We start from the raw sequence: 26,786 nt of genomic DNA, 5'->3' as shown, positions 1-26,786 counted from the left end.
GAAAAAGAAGAGCAACATAAACCCACAGCAAACAGAAGGAAGGACATAATAAATGTAAGATTAAAATTTAATGACATTGAGGGGTGCCAGGGTGGCTCATTCAGTTGACCATTTGACTCTTTATTTCAGCTCAGGTCATGGTCCCACGGTTGTAGAATCAAGCTCCACATAGGACTCCACATTGAGCATGGAGCCTGCTTGGGATTCTCTCTCTCTCTCTCTCTCTCTCTCTCTCTCTCTCTCCTTCTACTCTGTCTTATTCTTCCCCTCTCCCCCACTTGCACTCTTCTCTCTCTTTCTAAAAAAAAAGTTTTTTAAAAATTTAAAAATTAATGAAACTGAAATCAGAAAAATAATACACCTTCAATAAAAATGGCAATTAAAACTTTTGCTCTGTAAAAGACTCCATGAAGAATATGAAAAGGCAAACGGCAGAGTGGAAGTAAGGGTGTTAAAACTGGTTTGTGAGCGTAATTGGCTCCAGAAACGTGCTTGGAACCTGAAGCGCTTGTATATCAAAGCAGGTTTCCCCATAAGAAATAGTAGAAACTCAGATGATCCATTCCACAACCCAAAAGTGTTTATGTAAAAATGATTGTGAGACTGGAATAGAATACAAAATAATAGAGGAAATACAAAATATAAAGAAAAATAAACAAGTTAACTGCACTTACCTTTGAAAACCTTCGTGGCTGGTGTGAGCCTTCGTGACAAGGGAGGAGGGTTGTCGTGTGGGACAATTTTCATTATCACTCGTAGAATCACTGCTATCTATTGGCTCAAGGGAATTTTCTTCTTGTCATGCAACTTTAACAAGAACCTATTCAACGACACTTGCTTTTGCCTCCTTTTGAGGATTTCGCGGCACTGTGACGCTGCATTGTCGTTAAACCGATTCATCACTTGCACTGCTACATCTTTATTCAGGCGGTGCTTCTCTACAAAATTTTGCACTGTTTCCCACATTTGACACATCTCCCTAATGTCAGTTGAAGTGAGGGTGTCTTCTGCCTTTTTCTCCTCCTCATGTGCAGACGAGATGCAGACGTAGACTCCTTATGAAATCTTGCAATTTCGGCCACTTGCGTACCTCATTCATACTTCTTGCTGATATCCTTTTTAACCTCCACCGTAATCATATCCTTTTTCTTACTGCCTTTCTTTTCAACCTTTTTCTGTATGGGGGCCATTGTATGCACTTGTACGGATGTTGACCCCAGTACAGTATTAATAAACTCTTGTCATATACTGTATTTAATGTACCTGGCAATAAGGCAGCAGAGGAAAGGGTCTATATCTGCAGGCAGCCTGACCTCGAATGAAAGCCAAACATTCCTAAGCTTAGTCTTGTATGGAAAGCAAAGGACTGTCCATAGGTGCTTTGAAGTGACAAAAAATACACGAGTTCCGGTTGGGGTCACCTTCCAACGTTCTGAAATATCACTGATTTCTGGCAAACACCATAGCCTGACTGAGCATCCAAGCCTGGGAGAGGATCACCCATAATCCTGAAGTGAGAGAGAGAGAGAGAGAGAAGAATCAATGGCTCGGTTGTGAGCATGTGACATTCGGCATCCCGTGCTACTCATATTGCAAGACATGGCTTGTTTATCGAGTTAAAATTTATTAGAAATGTTTGTTCATCTTGCAGAACACTCGCAGAACTAGCTACTCGCAATCCTAGGTTTTACTCGAACAATCTAATAAGTTTGGGCAAAAGACACAGACATTTCATTGCAGAAGACATACAGGTGACAACTAAGCACTTGAAAAGATGTTCAACATCCTTAGCCATTAGGGAAATACAAATTAAAGTCACAATGAGATGTCATCGCATACCGATCAGTATGGCTAATGGAAATGTGAAACGCAGCGCTAATGGGAACATAAAATGGTGCAGCCACAGTAAAAGAGTTGGAGAATTTCTTAATAAGCCAACACGCAACTACCAAACCATCCATTAATTGCATTTCTGGACATTTATTCCAGAGTAATGAAACCTTAACTTCATACAAGGATGTATACACAAATGTTCATAGCAACAATTTTATTCATAACAGCCCCCAAACTGAAAACACATCAAATGTCTTTCAAAGAGTGAATGGTTAGTCTGTGGTACATCCATACCATGAAATACTATTTAGCAATAAAGAAGAAACTATTGATGCTTGCAACTACTTGGATCAATTCACAGAGAATTATGCGGAGCAAAAAAAAAAAAAAAAGGGCCAGCCCCCAAATGTTACGTACCGTATGATTTCGTTCCGATCACATTCTTAGAATGACAAAAACATAGAGATAAAGAATAGGTTAATGGTTGCCAGGGCTTATGGACAAGGGCAAAGGCAGTTAGAAATAAGGGAGAGGCAGGAAGGAAATGCATTTGTCTCTAAAAGGACAACCAAAAACAAAACAAAAATCATAAGGTAATGGATTTGTTCTACATCTTAACTACATTTGGTGTCAACATCTTGGTTGTGATATTATATTATAGTTTTTCAAAATGTTGCTATTGGTATGAATTGGTTAAAGCTTACAACTGCATTTGAATCTAAAGTTATCTCAACATTTTAGAAAACTAATTAAAACTGTTTGACTCCTCAATTTTTACGTTTATTATATATATATTTATTTATTATTACTGCATTACTATATCATGTCTCATTTCTGATTTCACAGGAAAGCTTCTAATTATTTATCCTTTAGTATGATATTTGTAAATATCATTCCTCTCTATACATTAAGGAAGCTCAAATAATTCTTAGTATATTATAGGCATCAATCACAAATTTATGGTTAAAATTTTCATTTTTAAATATATTTTTAATGTTTACTTTTAAGAGAGAGACAGAGTGTAAACAGGGGAAGGGGCAGAGAGAGAGAGAGAGAGAGAGAGACACAGAATCTGAAGCAGGCTCCAGGCTCTGAGCTGTCCCCACAGACCCTGATGTGGGGCTTGAACTCACAAACTGTAAGATCATGACCTGAGCCAAAGTCGGACGCTTAACTGACTGGAGCCACCCAGGCGTCCCATGGTTAAATTTTTCAAATACTTGATTTTATATTTTTTGAATTAGCTTTTTCCTTTTGATTTGTTAATGTGGTAAATTCAGTTGATTGATTTTTGAATGAAAAACTAGCATTGTTTTCCTGGGATAAAACCAATATTCTTGTGGTATATTATTTTTTATGTATCTTGAGTTCAGTTTTCTAAGCTTATATTTTAAAATTATTCATCTCTCTTCATGAGTAAGATTGACCGGCCAGGTTTTGATTAGTGTTTTCCTGATTTGATCTTTTTATCTTCTTTGGAAGAATTTGTAACTTCTTTCTTTCATATGTGTTTGGTAAATTGGAACACAGAATTATCTGGGCATGGAGTTTTTGTTGGTTTTGTTTTCATGATTTATTTATTTCCCAAAAAGATGTATTTAGTTATGGATTGAATTTATTTAATAGTTACAGAAGTATGCCAAGGTAAAAATATCTTCTTGCTCCAAGTTTCGAAGAGGTGTTTGTCTGGGAGGTGTCCGTTTTACTTAAATTGTCAACTATGCCGGCCTTAAATTATTCGTAATACACTATTATGATTTTTTGCGTCTGCCTTGACTTCTCCTACCCTTGGCAAATTCCCTTTTAGGGGCTCCATTTTCCTTTCCTAAGATCTTGCCTCAGTAAAGACCAATCCAATTCATCACAAATATTTCAACTTAAAAAAAAATTACTTTATATATATATATATATAGAGAGAGAGAGAGAGAGAGAGAGAGAGCACAAGTGGAGGAGAGGAGCAGAAGAAGAGAGAGTATGAGAGAAAGAGAGAGAGAATCTTAAGCAGGATCCATGTTCAGCCTACAGCCCAACACAGGGCTCGATCCCACAACCCTGGGATCTTGCCTGGAGCAGAAATCAAGAGTTGGACGCTCGATGGACTGAGTCATCCACATGCCTCAGAAATATTTTAATGCATTTAAACTTCAAATTGATTGGGCAGAAGAATGTAATAATCCCTGAGCGTCTTCTACCTGGAGGCTTTTCTCTCAGTACATAAGTACGTGCAAATAGAGCCATAGGAGGAAGGATAAGCAGTTCTGTTCAAATTCCTTACGCATCTATCAAGATTCAAAGGCAAATGGATACATTTTAAAGTTTTTTTTTTCAACGTTTATTTATTTTTGGGACAGAGAGAGACAGAGCATGAACGGGGGAGGGGCAGAGAGAGAGGGAGACACAGAGTCGGAAACAGGCTCCAGGCTCTGAGCCATCAGCCCAGAGCCCGACGCGGGGCTCGAACTCCCGGACCGCGAGATCGTGACCTGGCTGAAGTCGGACGCTTAACCGACCGCGCCACCCAGGCGCCCCTTAAATGGATACATTTTAAATCACTCAGTGACTCAGGCCCTGGGCTGCCTAAAATTTCTATACGTTACATTTGGTGTTTCCACACCATCGTCTTTGAGAATATTCCCCCCAAATGTTTGCTACATGTCAGAAGCCTGGGATTAATTTCTGTAAAGTACCGAGGGATGGTGAAGCACTAGATCTCATCTTTGTTATGGTTCTTTTACATCTTTTCCTTTCAAAAAGTGTCAGATTTTTCACAGTCCAGGTTTATGTATACATGAACTCCGTACTTTACCTTCACTCTCTCAAGTCAGGGAGAAGAAACACAACAGCTCATACTTTCCAAACCAACTCATTTCTGGTGTTTAGGAGTTATTCCACCAGAGAAGAGAGGTAGAAAGTTCAAAGAGTAAATTCAAAGAGAAGAGCAGAAGGTTGGAAAGTGTTTAGAACGGGAAATTCCCCCACTTACTCATGGTTACCTGAGTTGACTGTAGAGTAAGCAATCAGAAGGCACACACACATCTGTGACTTAAAAATAAATGTTACCAATTTGCATAATTTATACGAATTTGAGACCAAACAGTAAAAACTGAAGTTTTTGATTCCTGAGAAGATTAAAAGCCATTCAGAAACCTAATTCATCCATTGAAAGAAAAAAAAAATGTTTCAGACCAAAAAAAAAAAAAAAAGAAGAAGAAGAAGAAGACGAGGAAGAAAAAGGATGAACACTCTGTCTCCGGAAATTGTCTTAGGTCGGAAGTTTGCGGTCTCTGTGACCATGTGCTACCAAAAGCATCCTGCTGAGCTGCTGTCTGATAAGGACTGTATATCCTGTCTTCTCTGCATCACTTTGCATCTAGCTCACATTACTTCATTTCCTGTTGGGGACCTTGCCCCGGATTCTTCATATAAGGTCAAACACGACAGAGGCTCTGCTGCTCTGACTCCTGGTGTCCTGAGCGGCTTCTTCCAACTTTGCCCAGGCACTCCTTTCTCTAAGCCCCAGTCTATGAAATATTAACGACCATCTCTGCCTTCGGCGTGTTACGTATGGAATAAGACATACGGCATCTCTGAGCGAGTTAAAAGCTTTGGATACACCGTTATGTGTATTTTATGAGGAGGTTGAACAACGTTTAGTTGTGCTAGTTTGGGTGCTTTAGTTTCCCATGCGATGCTTTGCTTTAGAGAGTTGAATCCCTCGGGGCTGACCACACAGGAAGCTGGCTTCCATATTTAGATGAGTAAGGGGTAACTGAAAAACCTGACCCCAGAATCTCTCCCACACTTCATCCTGACCCTCTACACTTTGCTTTGTCTTCTTTCCTGCAATGCCACATACAGAGGTGCCTTTCTTGGATTTACCAAATACTGATTAGCAATATGAGCATGTAATCTATTATGTCTAGCAAGACCCTCTTGCAAGTGAAATGGCATGCCTTTTTAAATGTTTATTTATTTATTTTGAGACACAGAGAGAGAGAGAGAGCAGAGTAGGGGCAGAGACAGAGGGAGAGAGAGAATCCCAAGAAGGCTTCGCGCTGGCAGCACAGAGCCTGGTGGGGGTCTCGATCCCATGAACCATGAGGTCATGACCTGAGCTGCAATCAAGAGTGAACTCTCGGGGCGCCTGGGTGGCTTGGTCAGTTAAGCGTCCGACTTCGGCTCAGGTCATGATCTCACGGTCCTTGAGTTCGAGCCCCGCGTCGGGCTCTGTGCTGACAGCTCAGAGCCTGGAGCCTGTTTCAGATTCTGTGTCTCCCTCTCTCTCTGACCCTCCCCCGTTCATGCTCTGTCTCTCTCTGTCTCAAAAATAAATAAACGTTAAAAAAAATTAAAAAAAAAAAAAGAGTGAACACTCAACCAGCTGTGCCACCCAGGCACCCTGAGATGGCACACTTTTAATAATTACATCAGGACAAGTGTCAACCAGACCTTCAGGGCAAATCCTATTCGCTGTTCTTTCACTCTTTTGCACACATTTAGGTTGATTGCTTCCTCAAATCCAAGGGAGATTTCTTACACTCAAAAAACAAGGACTGTGGAAGCAGAGGAGGATTAGTGGGACAATATTAATTTTGTAGTGAAGTTCAGGTTATTATAAAGGACTTGCCTAGCAGGAGGTCCAGTAAATAACCTAGAAGGCCCACTGATGACATCCGTTCTCAGTAATCTGACTGTTTTTCATGTCTGCGGAGGCCGTCTGCTGTCACCTATATACTAAGTGCTGAATTCAACAGAAAAACAGAATACTTGGGCTGCTCCCATACAGAGGCGAAACGACTCCAGAAAAGAAATAACACAGGTCTCGATCATGGTTATAAGGTTTACAGATAATCTTTTTCCTCCTTCTTAAGTTTAGTTATTTATTTATTTGTAACCAACTGAGCCACCCAGGTGCCCCCAGATATTTATTTTCTGAAAATAAGATCTCTGGTTATCATTTCTTTTCTCTGTCCAATGGCCTATTTATAGATGCGTTACCTAAATATAACATCTATAGTAGATGTCACATATATATATGCATGTGTTTATAAATGTAAGCGTATCTAAATATATACATATAGCATCCATTCACTTGACTACAGCTGAAGAAGCAAGAAACCTCGAGCACACAGGCAAGCATCTCCAAATTATGAGCGCTTTCTGAGATGGAAGTAAGAGAAGGCAGCTTCCTGTCTGTATCCTAGACAGACAAGAGCCACGTTGCATCCCATCAGCAAGAATGCTGCGACTTCTCAGCTTTGTCTCTTGCCGCAAATGAAAAACTCTCCCCTTTTAGGACTTCTATCAAAGTGATTCCTTCATACATCATTCAATGCCTAATATATCCCAAACCCCATACTAGAACACTGATGTTTTTAGTTTATAATTTTCTTTCCTCGCCAAACCGTGTAAGTTGGATGTTAGTACTTTATTATTTTTTTTAATTTTTTTTTCAACGTTTATTTATTTTTGGGACAGAGAGAGACAGAGCATGAACGGGGGAGGGGCAGAGAGAGAGGGAGACACAGAACCGGAAACAGGCTCCAGGCTCCGAGCCATCAGCCCAGAGCCCGATGCGGGGCTCGAACTCACAGACCGCGAGATCGTGACCTGGCTGAAGTCGGACGCTTAACCGACTGCGCCACCGAGGCGCCCCTGGATGTTAATACTTTAAATCTACAGATAACAAAGCCAAAGCTCAGTGGAGTTGTGCACTTTCCCAAAGCCGTGCAGTTAGCAAATGCTTGAGCCGATATTCGCACACATTCTGTCGTGCATCTGCCCAATAAGTATTTTGAACTCTTTCTATGTTCTAGGTGCTGTTTTATACTAGAGATTCATTGTTGAAAACGTCAGCCATGCCCCTGCTCTTAAAGATGCTATTTTCTAAAAAGGGAAATGGATAATAACAGTGAATTTTCAAAACTAGATATATAATTTACATTATTTATTTATTCATTTATATGTGTATTCGTTATATATATATATATATATATATATATAATGAACTACAAAATTTCAGATGAGAATATATTTTATAGCATTCTTCTTCTTTTTAAATGTCTTTAGTTATTTTTGAGAGAGCCAGAGCTTGAGTGGGGGAGGGACAGAGAGACAGAGAGAGACACAGAATCCCAAGCAGGCTCCAGACTCCGAGCTGTCAACACAGAGCCTGATGCGGGGCTCTCAAACTCATGAACCGTGAGATCATGACCTGAACTGAAGTCTTATGCTTGACTGACTGAGCCACCCAGGAACCCCTGAGAAAAGATTTTATAAAAGAAGAGAGTGAGGTAACATTGTGGCCAAAGGAAGGTAAATTCTACAAGGGGTTGGGGAAGGTCTTGCTGAGAAGGTGACATGTGAGGTAACATAAACAAGAAGAAAGTGTTAACCATGGAAACTCTGAGAGAACAAGGGCAAGAACACACTCCATAAAACCAAAATAAGTTTAGCTCTTCTCAAGGGACGCAAAGAAGGTCACCATAACTGACCTATAGGGAGTAGGAGAGAAAATCGCGGGAGATGATTATTTGCCTGTAAAATCTGTACTTTTTTAAAATAATGCTAACCAACCTGACTTTTCTGGAATATTCAAATTTCAAAAACGGCGTTCCACTAAGAAAAATTGATTTTCACACTTACGTGGGAGTCATCAGAGGGGAAAAGGCACGTTAGTAAGTGGTAAAAGTGGACCAGGATTTCTGCGGTTGCCCAACGAACTGCTAGAAATCGCTTTGTAGGTGGGAAACACACATGGCAAGGATTATTAGTGTGTGTGAGAATATTTACTTTCTCCCCCCCATCATACCCCACAGGCTTGGAAGGGTTTGAATACTGTTGTAGATTTATAACTGTTATATTATCCCGTCACTTGAGCCCCAAGACCAGGTTCTTGAGTAAGAACGTCATAGATATGAACACTGAACTTAAGAGAAAGCAAACAGCTGGAGTTTATCAGAGATAGCTTGCATACAAGGGGGCCAACAAGAAAGAGGAATGCTGCTCCCCGAAGGGGCAGCGTGCAAGGCTTATAGAGAGAGGTACTCTTCCAAAGAGTGAGGCGCTGGGAGTGGGGAAGCATCCTTCAGTCCTACCGTCATTATCTTGTGGTCTTTACTTTTCAACGGACACGAGACAATCACAGGCTGACTTTCTCCATGGTCCACCTCCTTTCAGGGCTCCTAAAAAACAGAAATCCTTGTGCAAGCAGGTTTTAAATTGTTATTTCTAATTTTGCCCAGACTACCATTACTCCCTAACAGCTGTTATCTCTCATCTGTTTGCTTTCCCAGAAGTAGGTATTTGTCTCTAAGAGTATGGAAACTTTCAACCCGTGGCCCAGACCAGGAGTTTCACAGGAATTAAGTCCCTCTTGCTTTCCCTATACTGTCTCGACCCCATACATTCTTCATGATACAATGTGTATAGTCAGTGCCAAGGTGTGGCCATTAACCCAGGTCTCCCAACTTTAGGAGAATAAACAGAGGATCTAAGTTGTTTTAACACAAAGAAATTAGTGAACGCAGCAGATGTTTCCCTTAAATACCCAACTTGCCTCCTCCATCCCTCATCTGTAATATTCAAGGGTGTCCTTGCTACCCAGCGGCGGTCTGCAATCCCCCACACCTCCCTGAGTGGCACTCTGTATTCTGGAACTTTTGCATTTCTTTAATGTGTATTCTACTTCTGAGAGAAAGAGAGCTCCAGCGAGCCCGATATGGGGCTGGAACTCACAAACCGCGGGATCGTGACCTGAGCTGGTGTCGGACGCTCAATCGACCGAGCCACTGAGGCGCCCGTGGAACTTTTATGGCTTTTATACATATTCTTTCATTAGTTCATATTTATTTATCCAGGCACTCAACAACTCTGTGTACTAAGCACATACTAGGTTCCAGTTGTCATGTCAGGTGTTAGAGCCACAGAGGGGGTAAGCCAGAAAAAGTTATTGCCCCCAAGCAGCTTACTTAGTCTAGAAAGGAAAGTAGATGATAAACAATGATATAATGTCAGCTGTCACCACGTGATATAAAGAAAGATAAAGGTATACGGCGGCATAGAGCGTGAGGTTCTATTTTACATATAGAAAGCACATTGAAGACCTTTCTGGGCAGATCACAGTTGAATAATAAATGAAATGAGTTAAAGGAAGAGAGAGACATGCAAGAGATGAAAGAAGAACCTTTCAGAGAAAATGCACAAATTCTGAAGTGGGAGTGTGCTTGACATTTTTGTGGTACAGCAGAGGTCACAGTTGGAGAGGACAGTGACTAATAGGGAAAATGGCAAGAGAGGTAGCCAAGGGCTAGATCAGAGACCTTCTCAACTATAAGAAGGTCTTTGGATTTTTATGGTGATTTTGATAAGAAGGCTTTGCGGGTAGGAGTGGGGAGGAGATGAACATCTCAACAAAGTGATAGGACTTAATTTTAAACAACGCTTCTTGCTGTCGTGTGGAAAACATACCAGGAAACGGGCCGAGAGTGGAAGCAAAGAGAACCCTTAAGACCAACGCGTAACTCTTAATGTCTTAGGTTAACAAATAAATACAATGGCCTAACTTAGCCACAGTCGATGAGAATTGCCAACCCATCTAAGCATGATACTTTCACGAAGCCTTTCTTTTGAAACCAGATTGTCTTTAAAGAAGAGGTACTAATGACAAAAATTGTGGCAGCAAGATTGGTAACAAGAGTGATATTCTGATCCCCTCTTTAAGTCACCAGGCACAGACATTCTGGCTCCATTTTGTGTCGATCTTAATAGCTTAGATGGTATTAGATGCCATGGCAATATATTTTTTTTTTAATTTTTTTTTTCAACGTTTTTTATTTCTTTTTGGGACAGAGAGAGACAGAGCATGAGTGGGGGAGGGGCAGAGAGAGAGGGAGACACAGAATCAGAAACAGGCTCCAGGCTCCAAGCCATCAGCCCAGAGCCCGACGCGGGGCTTGAACCCCCGGACCGCGAGATCGTGACCTGGCCGAAGTCGGACGCTTAACCGACTGTGCCACCCAGGCGCCCCAATATATTTTTTATAATAATCATACTCCTCGGGGAGCCTGGGCAGCTCAATCGGTTAAGCCTCTGACTCTTGATTTCAGCTCAGGTCATAATCTCGGGGACCACGGGGGTCCATGATGACAGCACAGAGCCTGCTTGAGATTCTCTCTCTTTCCCTCTCTCTCTCTCTCTGCCCCTCCCTCACTCGTGCTTTCTCTCTCCTTCTCAAAAATAAAATACATAAAATTTATGACCATCATACTCCAGATGTCTGGCACCTCAGAAATACATGAAAAATAATCATGTAAAAGAGGAGAAAATTAGAGAAGAATAAGATACTAGGGGGAATAAGGGCAATCTAGATGACAGTAAAATGTGGCAAAAAATTAACAGGAGGTAAATGAAACAGGTAATTTAAGACAAACAATTTTAGACTATCGGAAGTTCCAGACCACAAGGTTTCTATTTCTTGAATTAAAAGCAAGCGTGTACGAAAAGGTAACGTAGAAGAACTAGTCCCTGGGGAAGACGTGAATGATACCCTTCTGACAGCTGATTTACAGCTTCCTAAGTAAAATTCTTCCAGAGTGGAGAGAGATTCATGAGGACAGAGATCTTAAAATTCTTACTTAACAATGACCCCTCTAGCCCCAAACAGTGTCAGGGTCAGAGTGCATGCTCAATAAATATTAGTCGTTCGTTAACTAAACGAATCAGAATCTAGGGGAAATATTACTCTCCAAATTATTTCCACCTCAAAGATAAGAAGCCTTAACCGTTCGCTCTTTCCTTAAATACACCGTCTCCTCAACTATCTGTGTTTTTTACAAACTTGAAGAAGGATGTCTCAGATGCTGGAAAAATCCCGCTTGTCGCTTCATGTTACACCTACAGTTGTGAGAGAGCACATTTCAGACAGCAGGGAAAACCCGCAGCTCACCACCACAACACGGTGTGAATTGTCTGGGCCGCTGGAGCATAAATTAAAGAGAACTGATGTAGTCGAGCGGTTATAGGTGGCAAGAGGAAGGGGGTGGAGACAATATAACTGAATATAAACGCTGAGATACCTCACAGACTCAGAGACAGGACAAGAGGTCTAGCAAAGACTTTTGCTGTAGTTGGCTTGGCCTGGGATTAGCCAGAGAGTGTTGACTAGAGCAAAGATGAATTCTGAAGATTGTTCCATAACAGAGAACAGCTCCTTGCGTCCGGAGAGAGGACAACAAAGTAAGTCAGACCTTATTTGTTATATCCTTGTAACAAAACTCCTTTTCCCTTTCTGTCCCTCACACACACATACATCTATCTGTCTATCTATCTATCTATCTATCTATCTATCATCTATCTATCATCTATCTGTCTATCTATCATCTATCATCTAGCTAGCTAGCTTATATATGACAGTACGTTAAAAAATGAGCCTTTGTCTTTAGAAAAACTTGGTTACATTTTGCTTCAGTCCAGGAAAAGAACAATACGGGAACAAGTAATTATTTCTCTATCTACCTGACACATGAGAGGAGACCACAACGTTGGATTTCAGAAGGACTTTAAAGCTCTGTTCCTTTGTTTCAATGTACGCCATATCAGTTCTTTAGATTTACCTGGAAAGCTCACTGGCCCAGTGCATTCCCCATCCTTTTTCCATATCCATCTGTGGACACTTCAGGAAGCACAGCCTCTCTTTACAAAACTTTTCTTGGCCCTCCACATGAACAATGAGATTCTTCGTTGTCTTCACCTGTGTCTTTGTAGGCTGGCTGTTTGCTTCGTTGTATTCTCGTGACGGCATCCTCCAGTTGCTGGCAATGAAGGTTTCCAACCTTTGAGGGGATAGACGGACGCATTTACCGGGCCCGGTGGTAGTTTCTTAGGAGAAGGTCACGAAAAGTTCTTGAAAGGGCAATCTTCTGCTTCTGCACCCTTCATAGAACTCTTCCTCTATTTCATCATTCCGCCTCACCCTCTAATCACTGGCTTCAGATTCGACATGAGTCACACATGGTTCTTCCTTTCTTCTGTTTTTCATCTAAATACATCAAAATGTGATTATCTTAGCTATTTACTTTTTCCCCTCTTCTCTTTGCCCATTCTGTCCACAGACTTTTCTACTCTTTCCTGTTACCAGAATGCTCCCTTTTTTTTTTCTTATAATGTGTTTCTGTGAGGCTTGTTTTTTTTTTTTTTTAATTTAGCCTTCTTTCTCTCCAATTAATGAGGTGCCCCCCAAACTTACTTTTAAGCAAAGTTACCTGGTAATAAAGGGGTGCGTTATAACATGAACAGCAGAGCTGAACGGTCTGGAGAGTGGGATTGTTTTCTGAGCCGGTGTCTGCTAGACTGGTTTATGTTAGGAAGACACCAATCGCTTCTGATAAACCCATCTTTTACTAAGTACACACAATCAAGTGTGCATAAGAAGTGCAAGCCGCAAAGATTCCTGGGAGTTAGGTAACCATAATGTTATGGCCCAGTTGAGCTGCTGAAAAGAAATAACGTATATAATAATAAAATCACCCAGTACGTAGAGATCATAGTTGAACAACGAAGGACCTAATTCAGGAATCTGCAACTTTTCCCGAGTTCTCCAATTTTCTATTGAGTGTTTAGTTTATGCTGCCCTTGTAGTTGCTTTATTACTATAAGCCATCATTGGGCATCACCTTTGGATGACTTGGTATTTAATTGTGGATTTAGCTTCAATTTCTTCATTAATGAACAGGGCCCATAATCAGAGCGGAAGTATCCTGTAAGGGGAGTGTTTTGTTGCCTAGGTGATAAATCAAACAGTGAGTAACAATAGCCCTCACTAATGGAGAAACATACAGTCTGAGAATCACCTCCACCGTTTGCCTGTGGATAAGCCAATAGACTGAGCTAGGCTGGCTCTGAGCCCGGGAGCTACACGGATGAGTTAGTGTTTGCTGAGGAACCCCAACTCTTGCTGCATTGAGTTTCAACAGCATGATTGACTCTCACATGGGGAGAAGTGAAACTAGACAGACAGTTCTGAACTTGCTGCCCTATCTACCAAGGGCTGCTTCCGGTGATAGTTGTATGCTGGTAAAAAAAAAAAAAAAAAAAAAGCAAGATTTGCTTTGAGAAGCTGAGAGAAATAGAGCTAGAGAGGAGTGAAGTAAAAGCTTCTCTTGCAAAACCCCAATGCAGACCTATGCTGGGAAAGAACAATCCCCAGAAGCAAAAGGTGATGTTGATAACCAGTGAACAATGAAAGAAAACACACCTCTGTGCTCAGTTTCACTTCGGAGAAATGTTTTTTAGGAAAAGAAATACAAGCATCTCAAGATATGTCCTCTTCTAGTATGCTTTTAATTGTGGAAATCATAGCATATAGAAAAACATGATATGTTTGCATTCGAAGCTATTTTGTATGGTAATTTCTAGTATCATTCAAGTGGCCATTTTACGTGTCAGTTTTTGAGAACCTAATAGGGAGCTATGTATCTCTTGTGAGGCCAAATTTTAGAAACCCTGAGGGGTCATCCTAGCAAAAATCAAATTCAATCACTGGTCACAAAATCTTCTTCTCTCCGTTCTTGATTACTTATTTATATTCTAAAGCAGATATTCTTATAGTTTTTTTTAAACTAAGAATCATCATTCACATCATGTTCATATTCCACAAAATTATTTCTTATTGGTGAAATCAAATCAATTTTTTGCTTCGTTTCAGCATTATACAGAAGGTACATGAAAAAAATCAACTTCTACCTAACATTTGCTGTATAATATTGTTATGTTTCCTCTACTAACTTCTCTTGAAAAATTCAAATATTTTGCTCTTCACTCAAATATCATTTTATTTTTATTTTTTTTCAACGTTTATTATTATTATTTTTTTTGGGGGGGGGACAGAGAGAGACAGAGCATGAACGGGGGAGGGGCAGAGAGAGAGGGAAACACAGAATCAGAAACAGGCTCCAGGCTCTGAGCCATCAGCCCAGAGCGGACGCGGGGCTCGAACTCACAGACCGCGAGATCGTGACCTGGCTGAAGTCGGTCGCTTAACCGACTGCGCCACCCAGGCGCCCCTCAAATATCATTTTAATTGAGGCATAATTTACATGCCACAGACGCACAAATCAAAAGTATGCCATTTAATGAGTTCCATAACAACTCCAGTCAAGATTTGAAATTTCACCCTAGAAAGTTCCCCTGTGTTTCTTTCCAGCCAAATTACTTTTCCTACACACATAAAAGCAATTACTTTTCTGATTTCTGTTACCATAGTTTAATTCAACTTTTTTTTTTTTTGAGTATAGGTAACACATAATGTTACATTATTTTCAGGTATACAACATAGTAATTCTACACCCCTTTATGTTCTGCTATGCTCACCATAATGTAGGACTCTCTGTCACACCATGCTCTGACACTACCATGGATTATATTTCCTATGCTGTGCCTTTCATTCCCGTGAATTATCCATTCCATCGCTGGAAGCCTGTATCTCCCACTCTCCTTCACCCATTTTGCCCATACCCCCATTCTCCTCCCCTCTGGCAATCTTCATTTGGTTCTCTGTATTTATGGGTCCGATTCTGCTTTCTGTTTGTTCCTTCACTTGCTTTGTTTTTTAGACTCCACCTATAAGTGAAATCATATGGTGTTTGTCTTTCTTGGTCTGACTTCGTTCAGCTATCCTTGAGTGTCATATAAACGGAAATCTATAGTTTATAGCCTTGAATGTCATATAAATGGAAGTCTATAGTATATAGTTGTAGCTGCATTTTTTTCACTCGACATTTTTTGAGACCAATGCATTTTGTTGCATTGATGAGGTTTTTTGTTTGTTTGTTTTTGTGGGGTTTTTTTTGTTTTTGTTTTTTTTTTCTGCTGAGTAGAATTCAGATATGCCATACCTTGTTTATCCATATTCCTGTTGATGGATATGTGGATTCTTTCTAAGATTTGGCTGTGAAGGATAAAGCTGCTATGAGCATTCTTGTTTTGTACAAGTCAAATTCTGAATCAGAGGATAGGTATATATTTCATTGTATGAAAAACAGTTTTCCAAATTATCTTTTCATTTTACTCCCCCATCAGTAATATATGAAAATTTCCATTGCTTCACGTATGTACTGACTTCACCAAAAAGTACCACCAGTCTTTTTTTTTTTTAATTTTCAGTCATGGTGGTTGTAAGTATTTATATATCAATTCAATATTTTTATTCATCATCCATATTTATTGCATTTAAGTCAACTTTCTTAAACAGGAACTACGGAGAGGTTAAGGGATTATGCTTAGGATGTCCTTTTTATATGTCTCCTAGGGTAATCAGATATTTAATAAATGTTCTTGTGATTCAAACAATAAAATTATCATAAACTTAGAATTTTTGTAGCTACTAAGTGCACATATTAGGCAGATATTTTATGATCTCATCATTATCCCTGGATCGGTTCATTTCTAGCCAAAAATAAACTGTCCAAAGTCACTCAAAATTGGGGGGAAATTAACTTATAAACTTCATCTAAGAAGATAAGGAGGTATTGAAATGCAAATGCCTCAGGAGAATATCAAATGTCCCTTTCTTACTTCTACAGTTGACCTGAATTCATCATGAACTTTCTCCCTGCAGGTACCACCGCCAGCCCTCAGTTTGCAACACAGCATGAAGGGTCCCTTCAAGTTCCTATCCCATGTGCTGTATTGAATGTGGTCTTTATCACTTGTTTAATCATTGCTCTCATCGCTTTATCAGGTGGGTCTGTACTTCATGAATTCATTCTGCTGTTAGCATTCCTGTCCAGCTGAAATCAACAGGGATTACTGGCACTAATTAATCTGAAATTCTGATTCATTTAGAATCACCCCCATTTTTTTTTAAAAAGCATCATTTTTGTTTTATTTGTTTGCTTTTGCATGGAACTTAATCTAAAAGCCTTTGGTTTAATCTTAACAGTAAAGCCTTTAGGCAAGGGGAGGGTCAGGAATTGTTAGCTGCCATTGTACAGAAAGTGAAATGTGTAACATGCCCAACTCTAGCCCCAGAACCCTCACAGAGGAGGCTATGGTCTCACATGAAGGAAAAAAAGAGGGGGGGACTCTCATACTTTGGAATCTAGAAATGGTCTCTCTCTCTCTCTCTCTCTTTTTTAGAATCACCCCCATTTTTTATACATGGCTGATTTCTTTGAACATCCCAAATATAATTCCATATTCTTTAGATAATCAATGCAACTCTTTCTCAGTCGCCTAGAATGTCTTTAGAAGTATTAAAGGTGTCTATGACTTAAAAATTATTGTGGGATAGGGGAAGGGAAGGAAAAAAAAAGAAGTTAAAAATTATTGTGGGAGAAGATTACACTTGAGCAGATTTTTAAATCTGAAGTGAAAGGGACTGATTTAGAGTCTAACTAAATAGACATTTAGTTAGGGGGGAAATGTGGGCTTCACATTCATTTTTGATAGAAAAAAATAATATCTAAGCCATAGATTAATCAGGAATTGACCAGTCTTTTGTTTTTTATCTCAAGGGCCACAGAAGGGTGCTTATGCATAATTAAAAAATATATATATATATCTAGAAGCTCCCAAAGAATTAATTGGGATACGGTATTCAAAACATAGCAATACCAAGACATATTTGCCTTTTACAAACATGAAATCTTACAATTTTATGAAACGTCCCCAGCCATAGTTCTTTCTGTATTCTGAATCATTTCCCTACAAATTATTCTCTCCATCTCCCAATTTAGTGTTTCGTTGGCTGCATTGGAATTTATAATGCCCTTTACCCTTTTTAGTCCAAAGACTACTGGCAGGATTTTTCTACTTTCCTACCCCTTTCGGAGATTATGGCCCAAGGGACACCCTCTTATTTCTTGCATCCTGACAGTGGTAGTCAGGCACAACAGGAAATTAGATAAAGTGAGAACCTGCCTCCTTGTTCTTCTCAGAATTCACTTCTTGCCTCTCATCCTTGTCATTGTCAGCTAGTTTCTTTTATTACTAAAACAAACCATTTTCCTGTTCACAGTTGGCGAATACAACTGTCCAGGACAATGTTCACACTCAGTGCCGTCAAATAGCCCTGTTTCTTCATGCTCAGATGATTGGCTTGCATACCGGAGGAAATGCTACTTTATTTCCACTGTAACAAAGGACTGGAAGGCAGCACAAAACTTTTGCTCTGAACACGGGGCTACTCTTGCCTTCGTTGATTCTGAAGAGGACATGGTAAGATTCAAAAACAATTTCCTAAATATTTGCTATTTTTCCGTAGAGATAATCTGTGATTTCTTTGAAGGCATTGCACCTATCTCCCTTGTAGGGAAATTTAGTTACAGAAAAGCATGAGATCAGTCTGAGGTCATCATCAGGGTTCCGTTTAACCTTGTAAATTTGATTTGATTATTTAGCTTCAATGGCCCAAAGTTCAAACGAGCTGGTCCCAAACAGAGCTAGTAAGTGAGCAGCTTAGCCATCATGCCTTGAATTGCAGCTTTTGAGAAATGGAATTTATTACATGCTTACCAGAGCTGGGGTTGTTTAACATATGCCTTCTTTGTGCTTTCTTCAAGATCTTTTTAAAACGATATGTGGGTAGAGCCGAACATTGGATTGGGCTGAAAAATGAAGATGGTCGGACGTGGAAATGGTCAGATGGCAAAGTATTCAATAACAGGTAAGTTTTAAGATGTCTCTTCATCCTCCCCAGAATGGCAGCTCAGGGAAGCCATTTTCCTTTCAAATCACTGTTGTATACAAAGGTTGGGCCCTTTATGAGCAGAGTTTTACCAGTCTGTTTTGTACGCTTATGCTCTTTCAAATTCTTCAAAGAATGGTTTTAATATTGCCATTTTTCTCTTTTTATCTACTTGGAAATCATACAATAAATGCTTCGAGTATGTTTATCTCGGCAAATTTCAGTGTGAGTAACAGACTCAGAAGTTTTCCAGAAATAATTACAATGCTGCAAAAAGAAAAAAATCCAACATTTCCAATCTCGTATATATATTTTCCTGATAAGCTGGAGTTTTTCTTTTTTCTTTTCTTTTTTTTAGAAAATAATTCCCTTTTACCCTCTCCCAATTCTCATCACCACAGAGGTAAAGAACAATATTTCTAATCACGAATTAGAAGCCTCTGTGAACCTAAGAGAAAACTTGCCTCAGAATGAAAGATACTGCCTAATTTTACTACCTGTAATTAATGTACATTTTAAAGTTTAAAGGACATTTTATATGTTTAGTGTTAATCTTTTCATCTGAAAACTCAGAATTGAATAAATCTCTAGCTATCTAAATAGTTTTATGATAATTACTGATATGGAGAATAAATTTAAATCTCTAGAAAAGGAATTCTTAATATGTGTCCTATGGGACTATACATGCAAATGGGCTTTAAGGGCCATAAACCTAACTCAGGAGCAACCAAGAATCACTCCTCTGGTCGTATGCCAACCGAAGGAATGGAACTCTTACTCTCTGCTCTGTATCTACCCTCCACATCGTCTTCCTTCCAGTCCCCATCTACTGTCTTTACAAGTTAATTTATGGTCAACTTGACCAGCTGACATGCTTCATGAGGTCCTACCAAGCGAAAAAAAAAAAAAATCACAGACCACCCTCACAAAGTTCATTCTCCTGTAACTGAATGGAAATAATGAACTGAAAATAATGCTGACTTTCTTTATTGTTTGCCAGGTTCAACCTTACGGGATCTGAGAACTGTGCATTTCTGAATAGCACAGGGGTCATCAGCACAGAATGTGAAAGGAATTTATACTGGATATGTAGTAAGCCCTTCAAATAATGAGGAAACATATTTGCTTCTAGACTATGGTGACTTGGAACTCGAGGAAATTTGTGTTGATGGATGCTGCTTTATGGTCAGAAATTTTCCATAAAGACTTTGGGGAAAAAAAAAAACCTTCGTATTATTTTGGAAACCTTCTTCCAAATGAGACTATGGAAAAAAGGAAAAGAAATTCCAGGTTACCCAGCCGTGAGCTGAAAAAGGCACAGGTTGCCTAATCATTCATTACGTGCAAAAATGAGAATGACTTTAAGCCTTATGGATGCACTTTATATTTTAAAATTCAGAAATAGTAAAATAACTAGGCTTAGAGTTATTATTTATTGTTGAATGACTGCCGAAACTGAGTGTGCTCCTCATATTTGCACTATTTGAAGATGTTAACTGGTGGTATTAAAAACCAAATGTCAACATAAGAAATTTTTTTTTAATTTTTTTTTCAATGTTTTTTAATTATTTTTGGGACAGAGAGAGACAGAGCATGAACGGGGGAGGAGCAGAGAGAGAGGGAGACACAGAATCGGAAACAGGTTCCAGGCTCTGAGCCATCAGCCCAGAGCCTGACGCGGGGCTCGAACTCAGGGACCGCGAGATCGTCACCTGAGCTGAAGTCGGACGCTTAACCCACTGCGCCGCCACCCAGGCGCCCCGTCAACCTAAGAAATTTTAACCGGTAGTGCAGACATTTAGTCTAAATGCATTTTTTGAACAAAAAAATCAGAGAACATTTCTAAGTGGACAAATGCTTATGAAACTAAGCTTCATAATATTTTTCTCTTTATAGAGAAGTTTGCCAAGTTACTTTGTCATTTTCCTGCCGAAAGTGTGGGAGAATCATGTATTTATATGGTTTGTTGGGTTTTGTTTTTGTTTTTGTTTTTGTTTTTAGTTCTATGTAACTCATCTTTTCCAATGGTACCTACTTCATTGTCTTAAAAATCTTACATGTAGCATTTTACAGAGACGCAGACAAACGCAAAGACTATAACGGGTATTCGTGAAGCAGATGCAAGTGTTGGAAAATGTGCAATATGTGATGTGGTAAATTTCTATCGGGAAAAAGTCTGTATTCTTCAAACCTGGAATAGTCACGTCTTATCTGGCTATAAATTTGTACCTTTCCTAATCAATTCTCCCATGTGCAATGCTTCAGATGAAGTATTTTCTGAGTGCAATAGTGTTTCTTTGTCTTTCGTATTCACTGCCATTATAAGCTGATTTTGTGTAAGTTAAAATAAAGGTAGAATCCACAAAACGGTTTCTAAGAAGTGTTCATTCCTTCAAAATGCACTAATATATGTCATAGTATCAGAAAGCAGAACACTAGAACATTTTCTAAACTTATCTCCAGTAAAAACTTAGCTTTATAGCACAGTTTGTACTTTTGGTTTTTGGAATTTTTTTTAACATTTATTTATTTATTTATTTATTTATTTTTAATTTTTTTTTAACGTTTATTTATTTTTGAGACAGAGAGAGACAGAGCATGAACAGGGGAGGGTCAGAGAAAGAGGGAGACACAGAATCCGAAACAGGCTCCAGGCTCCGAGCTGTCGGCACGGAGCCCGACGTGGGGCTCGAACCCACAGACCGCGAGATGGTGACCTGAGCCGAAGTCGGCCGCTCAGCCGACCGAGCCACCCAGGCGCCCCTTAACATTTATTTTTAAGAGAGAGAGAGACAGAGCGGGAGCCCGGGAGGCGTAGAGAGAGAGGGAGACACAGAATCCGAAGCAGGCTCCAGGCTCTGAGTTGTCAGCACAGAGCCCGACGTGGGCTCGAACTCACAGAGCGCCAGATCATGACCTGAGCCGGAGTCAGATGCTCAACCGACTAAGCCACCCACGTGCCCCCAGTTTGTACTTTTTGAATTGTTTTCATATGTCCTTCCAAAAGGGCTCTATTTATTTTTCTGTAGAGCAGATGTGCAGTGAACATTCAAATTGGCTTGAGAGGAATGTAGGTCATTTAAATTTTTGACTCTGTTATTTTCTTCCTTTCTGTTATTATTCATCACCCTCATACTAAAGAGACATAGAGAAATTAGGAGACATGTAGAGTTAGTTTGCAAGGGCCTATTTATAAAGCTCATCTTCTCTCAGGCCCTGTGCTGACAGCTCAGAGCCTGGAGCCTGCTTCTGATTCTGTGTCTCCCTCTCTCTCTCTGCCCCTCCCCCGCTCATGCTCTGTCTCTCTCTCTCTCTCAAAAATAAACATTGAAAAAAATTTTTTAAATAAATAAAGCTCATCTTCTCTCCAATAAAAGTATAATTGGCCCTCATAACTGATGCTCTGTATTTTAGTCATTTACACAAAATAATCCATAAAGTAGAAACAAGGCGCTATGTTAATCTCTACGAGACACTCGAGTCAGGAAAAATTCTGTTACCTTCAAAATTGTTTGATGAATGCGTTTCACAATATGCTTCTCCGAAAGCTGCAATGTATTTCATCATATTCTTCTCTGAAGGCTTCTCTGAATGCCATTCTGATATCTCTAAACTGTTATCACTAGAATGCCATATTGCAAAGAAATGTGGGTTCCAGACACTGCCTATAGTGATAAAAAAAAAATAGAGGTTTCTTAATTTCAGTGCCCTTCAGTTCCCACAGCTGCAAAATAAAACAAATGGCTTTCAAACTCTAATATCCTATCGTTAATAATAACAAAGCACTCTTGAGTCACCTTAGAAAACAATGTCTTGGGGCGCCTGGGTGGCTCAGTCGGTTAATCGTCGGACTTCAGCTCAGGTCACAATCTCACGGTTCGTGAGTTCGAGCCCCGCATCGGGCTCTGGGATGACGGCTCAGAGCCTGGAGCCTGCTTCCGATTCTGTGTCTCCCTCTCTCTCTGCCCCTCCCCCGTTCATGCTCTGTCTCTCTCTGTCTCAAAAAAAAAAAAAAAAAAAAAAACAGTTAAAAAAAAAAGTTAAGTTAAAAAAAAAAGTTAAAAAAAGAAAAAAAAAGAAAACAATGTCTTGTGATTTACGTGTTATGAAATGTGTAGGCGGAAAGTGTAGCTAAAGGCCAAAGCACAGGACAAGTATTTGTTTCGCTTCTGCCCCGCACCGTCACCGTCACCAGTTGTCCAGCAGTTTTAGTTAGCACTAGTCAGAAACTTACTTACAATTGGGTAGAAACTAAATTAGTTAATACATGGAAACGAACTGAGAAGAGTCCCTGCCTCAAAGTGAACCCCCAGGATGTATTAACTTTGAATGATGATTGTTATACACGGGAACCCTATGTCATTAAAGGTCCAGTATTGACATAGAGCAGCATTTCTACATAATATGTTTATTTCTATAGCATTTTTTTTTAATTTTTAATGTTTATTTACTTATTTATTTTTGAGACGGAGAGAGACAGAGCACGAGCAGGGGAGGGGCAGAGAGAGAGGGAGACACAGAATCTGAAGCGGGCTCCAGGCTCCGAGCTGTCAACACAGACCCCAACTTGGGGCTTGAACTCAAGGACCGCGAGGTCATGACCTCAGCTGATACATATACTCGATTTGCTCCCGTGTTCAAGCTTTTACGTAATTTTTAAAATGTTGAATTTGCAGGCTATATTCACCTTGGATAATTATGTTAATGGGTGCTGAAGGTACCTACCAATTATCTGTGTTTTATTTGGCGTTTGCAACACAATTTCAATTCCCTCCTCTGGAAAGAGGAATAACAGTTCATCTACTTATTTCACATAAATATAGGGACTCAATAAAATGACAACTACTTTTAAAATTATAGAATGCCATTGAAATGCTGGATCCTAGTCCGTATTGAACTGATTCAACATTTTTATAATTCTAATATAGAAATGATCTTTCTAAGCTTGCTCTCAGTTTTCATAAATTTGACTAGATTTTAACACATGAAAATCTATGCTAATAAAATTCTAGAGAAAATGTTGGAATATATATGATTGGAAAGATTGCTGATGATCATACACATTGGTATAGTTTAACCTTTGGAATGCAGTTTTTAAAACACTTATCAAAAACCCTAAAAAGGTTCCATGTTTCTTTTGATGTGACCATTTTGGGGGGGAAGAGAGAAGACTTTAAAGGAATAATCTCTGGTGTTCAAGGTATAACCACAAAATGTTTATCAAAGAGCTATTTTTAATAATGATAAATTAGAAACCACTTAATGGTCCAGAATTAAAGATTTAGTTAAGTAAATATGAGGGGCGCCTGGGTGGCGCAGTCAGTTAAGCGTTCAACTTCAGCCAGGTCACGATCTCGCGGTCCATGAGTTCGAGCCCCGCGTCAGGCTCTGGGCTGATGGCTCGGAGCCTGGAGCCTGTTTCGATTCTGTGTCTCCCTCTCTCTCTGCCCCTCCCCCGTTCATACTCTGTCTCTCTCTGTCTCAAAAATAAATAAACATTAAGAAAAAATTTAAAAACGAATTTGGGGGCACCTGAGCGGCTCAGTCGGTTAAGCATCCAACTTCGGCTCAAGTCATGATCTCACCGTTCACGAGTTCAAGCCCCATGTTGAACTCTGTGCTGACTGCTCCGAGCCTGGAGCCTGCTTCGTATTCTGTGCCTCCCTCACTCTCTGCCCTTTCCCCCCTTGGGCTCTGCCTTTCTCTCCTCCTCTCTCTCTCTCTCTGTCAAAAATACATAAACATTAAAAAAATGTAATAATGAGTTTGTTTGCGGTGCCTGGATGGCTTCCTTGGCTGAGCATCCGGCTCAGGTCATAATTTCATGGTTCCTGAGTTTGAGCCTTGCATCAGACTCCTGTTGTCGGTGCAGAGCCCCCTTTGGGTCCTCTCCCCCCACCCCGTCTCTGTCCCTCCTCCTCCTCCTCTCTCTCTCTCTCAAAAATAAATATTTTTAAAAAATGAGTTTGCTTTGAAACAGTCCCATAAATACAGAGAATAAACTAATAGTTGCCAGAGGGGATGGGAATGAGGGGATGAGAAAAATGGGTGAAGGAGCGTGGGAGATACAGGCTTCCAGTTATGGAATGGATAAGTCTGGGCATAAAAGGCAAAGCAAGCACAGAGACTATAGTCAATGATACTACAATAGCCCTGTATGGTGACAGATGGTAGCTACACTTGTGACGACCCTAGCTAGCATAATGGATCGACTTGTGAAATAACCCTGTTGTACACCTGAAACTAATGCAACACTGTGTCAACTATACTTTTTTTAGTATTAATTTTTGAGAAAGAGAGAAAGAGGGAGAGAGAGAGAAACAAGTCGGGAGGGGCAGAGAGAGAGAGGGAAACAGAAACTCCCAAGCAGACTCTGTGCTGTCAGTGCTGAGCCCGACGTGGGGCTCGAACCCACGAACCGGGAGATCATGACCTGAGCTTAAGTTGGACGCTCAACTGGCTGAGCCACCCAGGCATCCCTCAACTATACTTCAATAAAGAAAAAAAAAATAATAAGGTTGCTTCAAGAATCTCCTCTATCCTAATTTAACTCAAGTTCCCCCACTCTTATGGGCACGGCATGGTGCAGTGTCACCTAGTGGCGGGGCAAAGTTACTGCACTTTTGTTTTGTTGGGTTGTTTCTTGGCTCGGAAGATGTATTTAACGGGAGAGAAACTGCAGGTTTGTTTTTCTTTTTAAACGCAGTTTAAACACAGTTTAAGTGTCGTGGGTAGTATAATCAGGTTTACGTATTTCATTATAAAGACACTGCATCTAGTTTCTGCCCCACAGTGCAGACCAAGGAGATGATCTACACCACAAATAACGCTACCTACCGTGTAGCTTTGTTTTAGTTTGTTTTGTTTTCTACATTTATTTGAGGTATGATTTGTATGCAAGAAAATGGCACATAATTAATATGTACAATTTGGTGACTTTGGTCACATGTACATATATGCTCATGTTACCATCACCACAATCCAGGTGATAAACATATCCATCACCTCCCAAAGTTGTTCTCTTGGATTTTGTTTGCTTGTTTGTGTTTCAAACTCACAACATGAGGGGCGTCTGGATGGCTCAGTTGGTTAAGCCTCTGACTCTTGGTTTCGGCTCAGGTCATGATCTCCCTGTTCATGGGTTTGAGCTCCGCATCAGGCTCTACGTTGAGAGCACAGAGACTGCTCAGGATTCTTCCTTGCTCCCTCTCTGCCCCTCCCCCCACTCATTTCCCCCCCCTCTCAAAATAAATAAATAAACATTTAAAAAATCACAGCATGAAATCTAACCTTTTAACAAAGTCAGTAGAGTTGCAGGTTACAAAATCAAAATACAACATCACTTGCATTTCTATACGCCAACAACAAACACTAGGAAATTAACAATCCCATTTCAATAGCTCCAAAAAGAATTAAAAAAACCTTAGAAATAAGCCTAACCAAAAAAGTGAATGACTTACACGGTGAACGCATTAATAAAAGAAATTAGAGCAGATATAAATAGCTGGAAAGACATTCTGTGTCCATGGATTAGAAGAGTTAATACTATTAAAAGGCCATATCACTCAGAGCAATCTACAAATTCAGTGCAACCCCTATCAAAATCCCAAAGATATAGTGTATAGAAATAGAAGAAAAAACAATCCTAGAATTCAGATGGAACCACAAAAGACCCCCAAATGGGCAAAGCAATCATGAGCAAGAACAAAGCTAGAGGCTTCATACGTCCTCATTTTAAAATATATTACAGAGGCGCCTGGGTGGCTCAGTCAGTTGAGCGTCCAACGCGGCTCAGGTCATGATCTCGCAGTCTATGAGTTCGAGCCCCGCATTGGTCTCTGTGCTGATGGCTCAGAGCCTGGAGCCTGCTTCCGATTCTGTGTCTCCCCCTCTCTTTGCCCCTTCCCTGCTCATGCTCTGTCTCTCTCTGTCTCAAAAATAAATAAAAACATTAAGAAAAAAAATTTTTTAAATAATAAAATATATTACAAAGCTACAGTAATCAAAACAGTATGGTACTGGCATAAACACTGACATAGAGATCAGTGGAACTAGAGAGCCCGGGGGGTGGGGGGAAGCATGCATATAGAGTCATTTGAACTTTGACAAGGGTATCAAGAAAACACAGTAGAGACAGAATAGCCTTTTGAATAAATGGTGTTGAAAAACCTGGATATCCACATCTACAAGAAAGAAATTGGATCCTTACCTGACGTCACCATACATAAAAATTGAGTCAAAATGGATTAAAGACGTGAAAATAAATCCC

At 40.0% G+C, this 26,786-nt stretch overlaps 1 protein-coding gene and 1 long non-coding RNA gene across 2 annotated transcripts; one reads left to right on the top strand and one right to left on the bottom strand.

The window, feature by feature from the left end:
• Positions 1-609: 609 nt before the first annotated feature.
• LOC123386528 lies at positions 610-12,777 on the bottom strand. The gene is made up of 3 exons (XR_006600532.1): positions 12,447-12,777; positions 8,931-9,017; positions 610-1,508 (listed from the first exon to the last, which is right to left on the bottom strand). It is a non-coding gene; the product is annotated as an uncharacterized LOC123386528 (long non-coding RNA).
• Positions 11,909-20,884, top strand: CD69 (CD69 molecule). The gene is made up of 5 exons (XM_003988395.6): positions 11,909-12,069; positions 16,448-16,570; positions 17,849-18,048; positions 18,393-18,496; positions 19,518-20,884. The coding sequence occupies exons 1-5, from the start codon at positions 12,006-12,008 to the stop codon at positions 19,624-19,626; spliced, it is 600 nt and encodes a 199-aa protein (XP_003988444.1). The 5' UTR covers positions 11,909-12,005; the 3' UTR covers positions 19,627-20,884.
• Positions 20,885-26,786: the final 5,902 nt, after the last annotated feature.

Source organism: Felis catus, chromosome B4 (genome assembly GCF_018350175.1).
Source record: "Felis catus isolate Fca126 chromosome B4, F.catus_Fca126_mat1.0, whole genome shotgun sequence".
NCBI lineage: Eukaryota > Metazoa > Chordata > Mammalia > Carnivora > Felidae > Felis > Felis catus.
The sequence above is the reverse complement of the archived record's forward strand: the minus strand, read 5'-3'. Positions and strand labels throughout refer to the sequence as shown.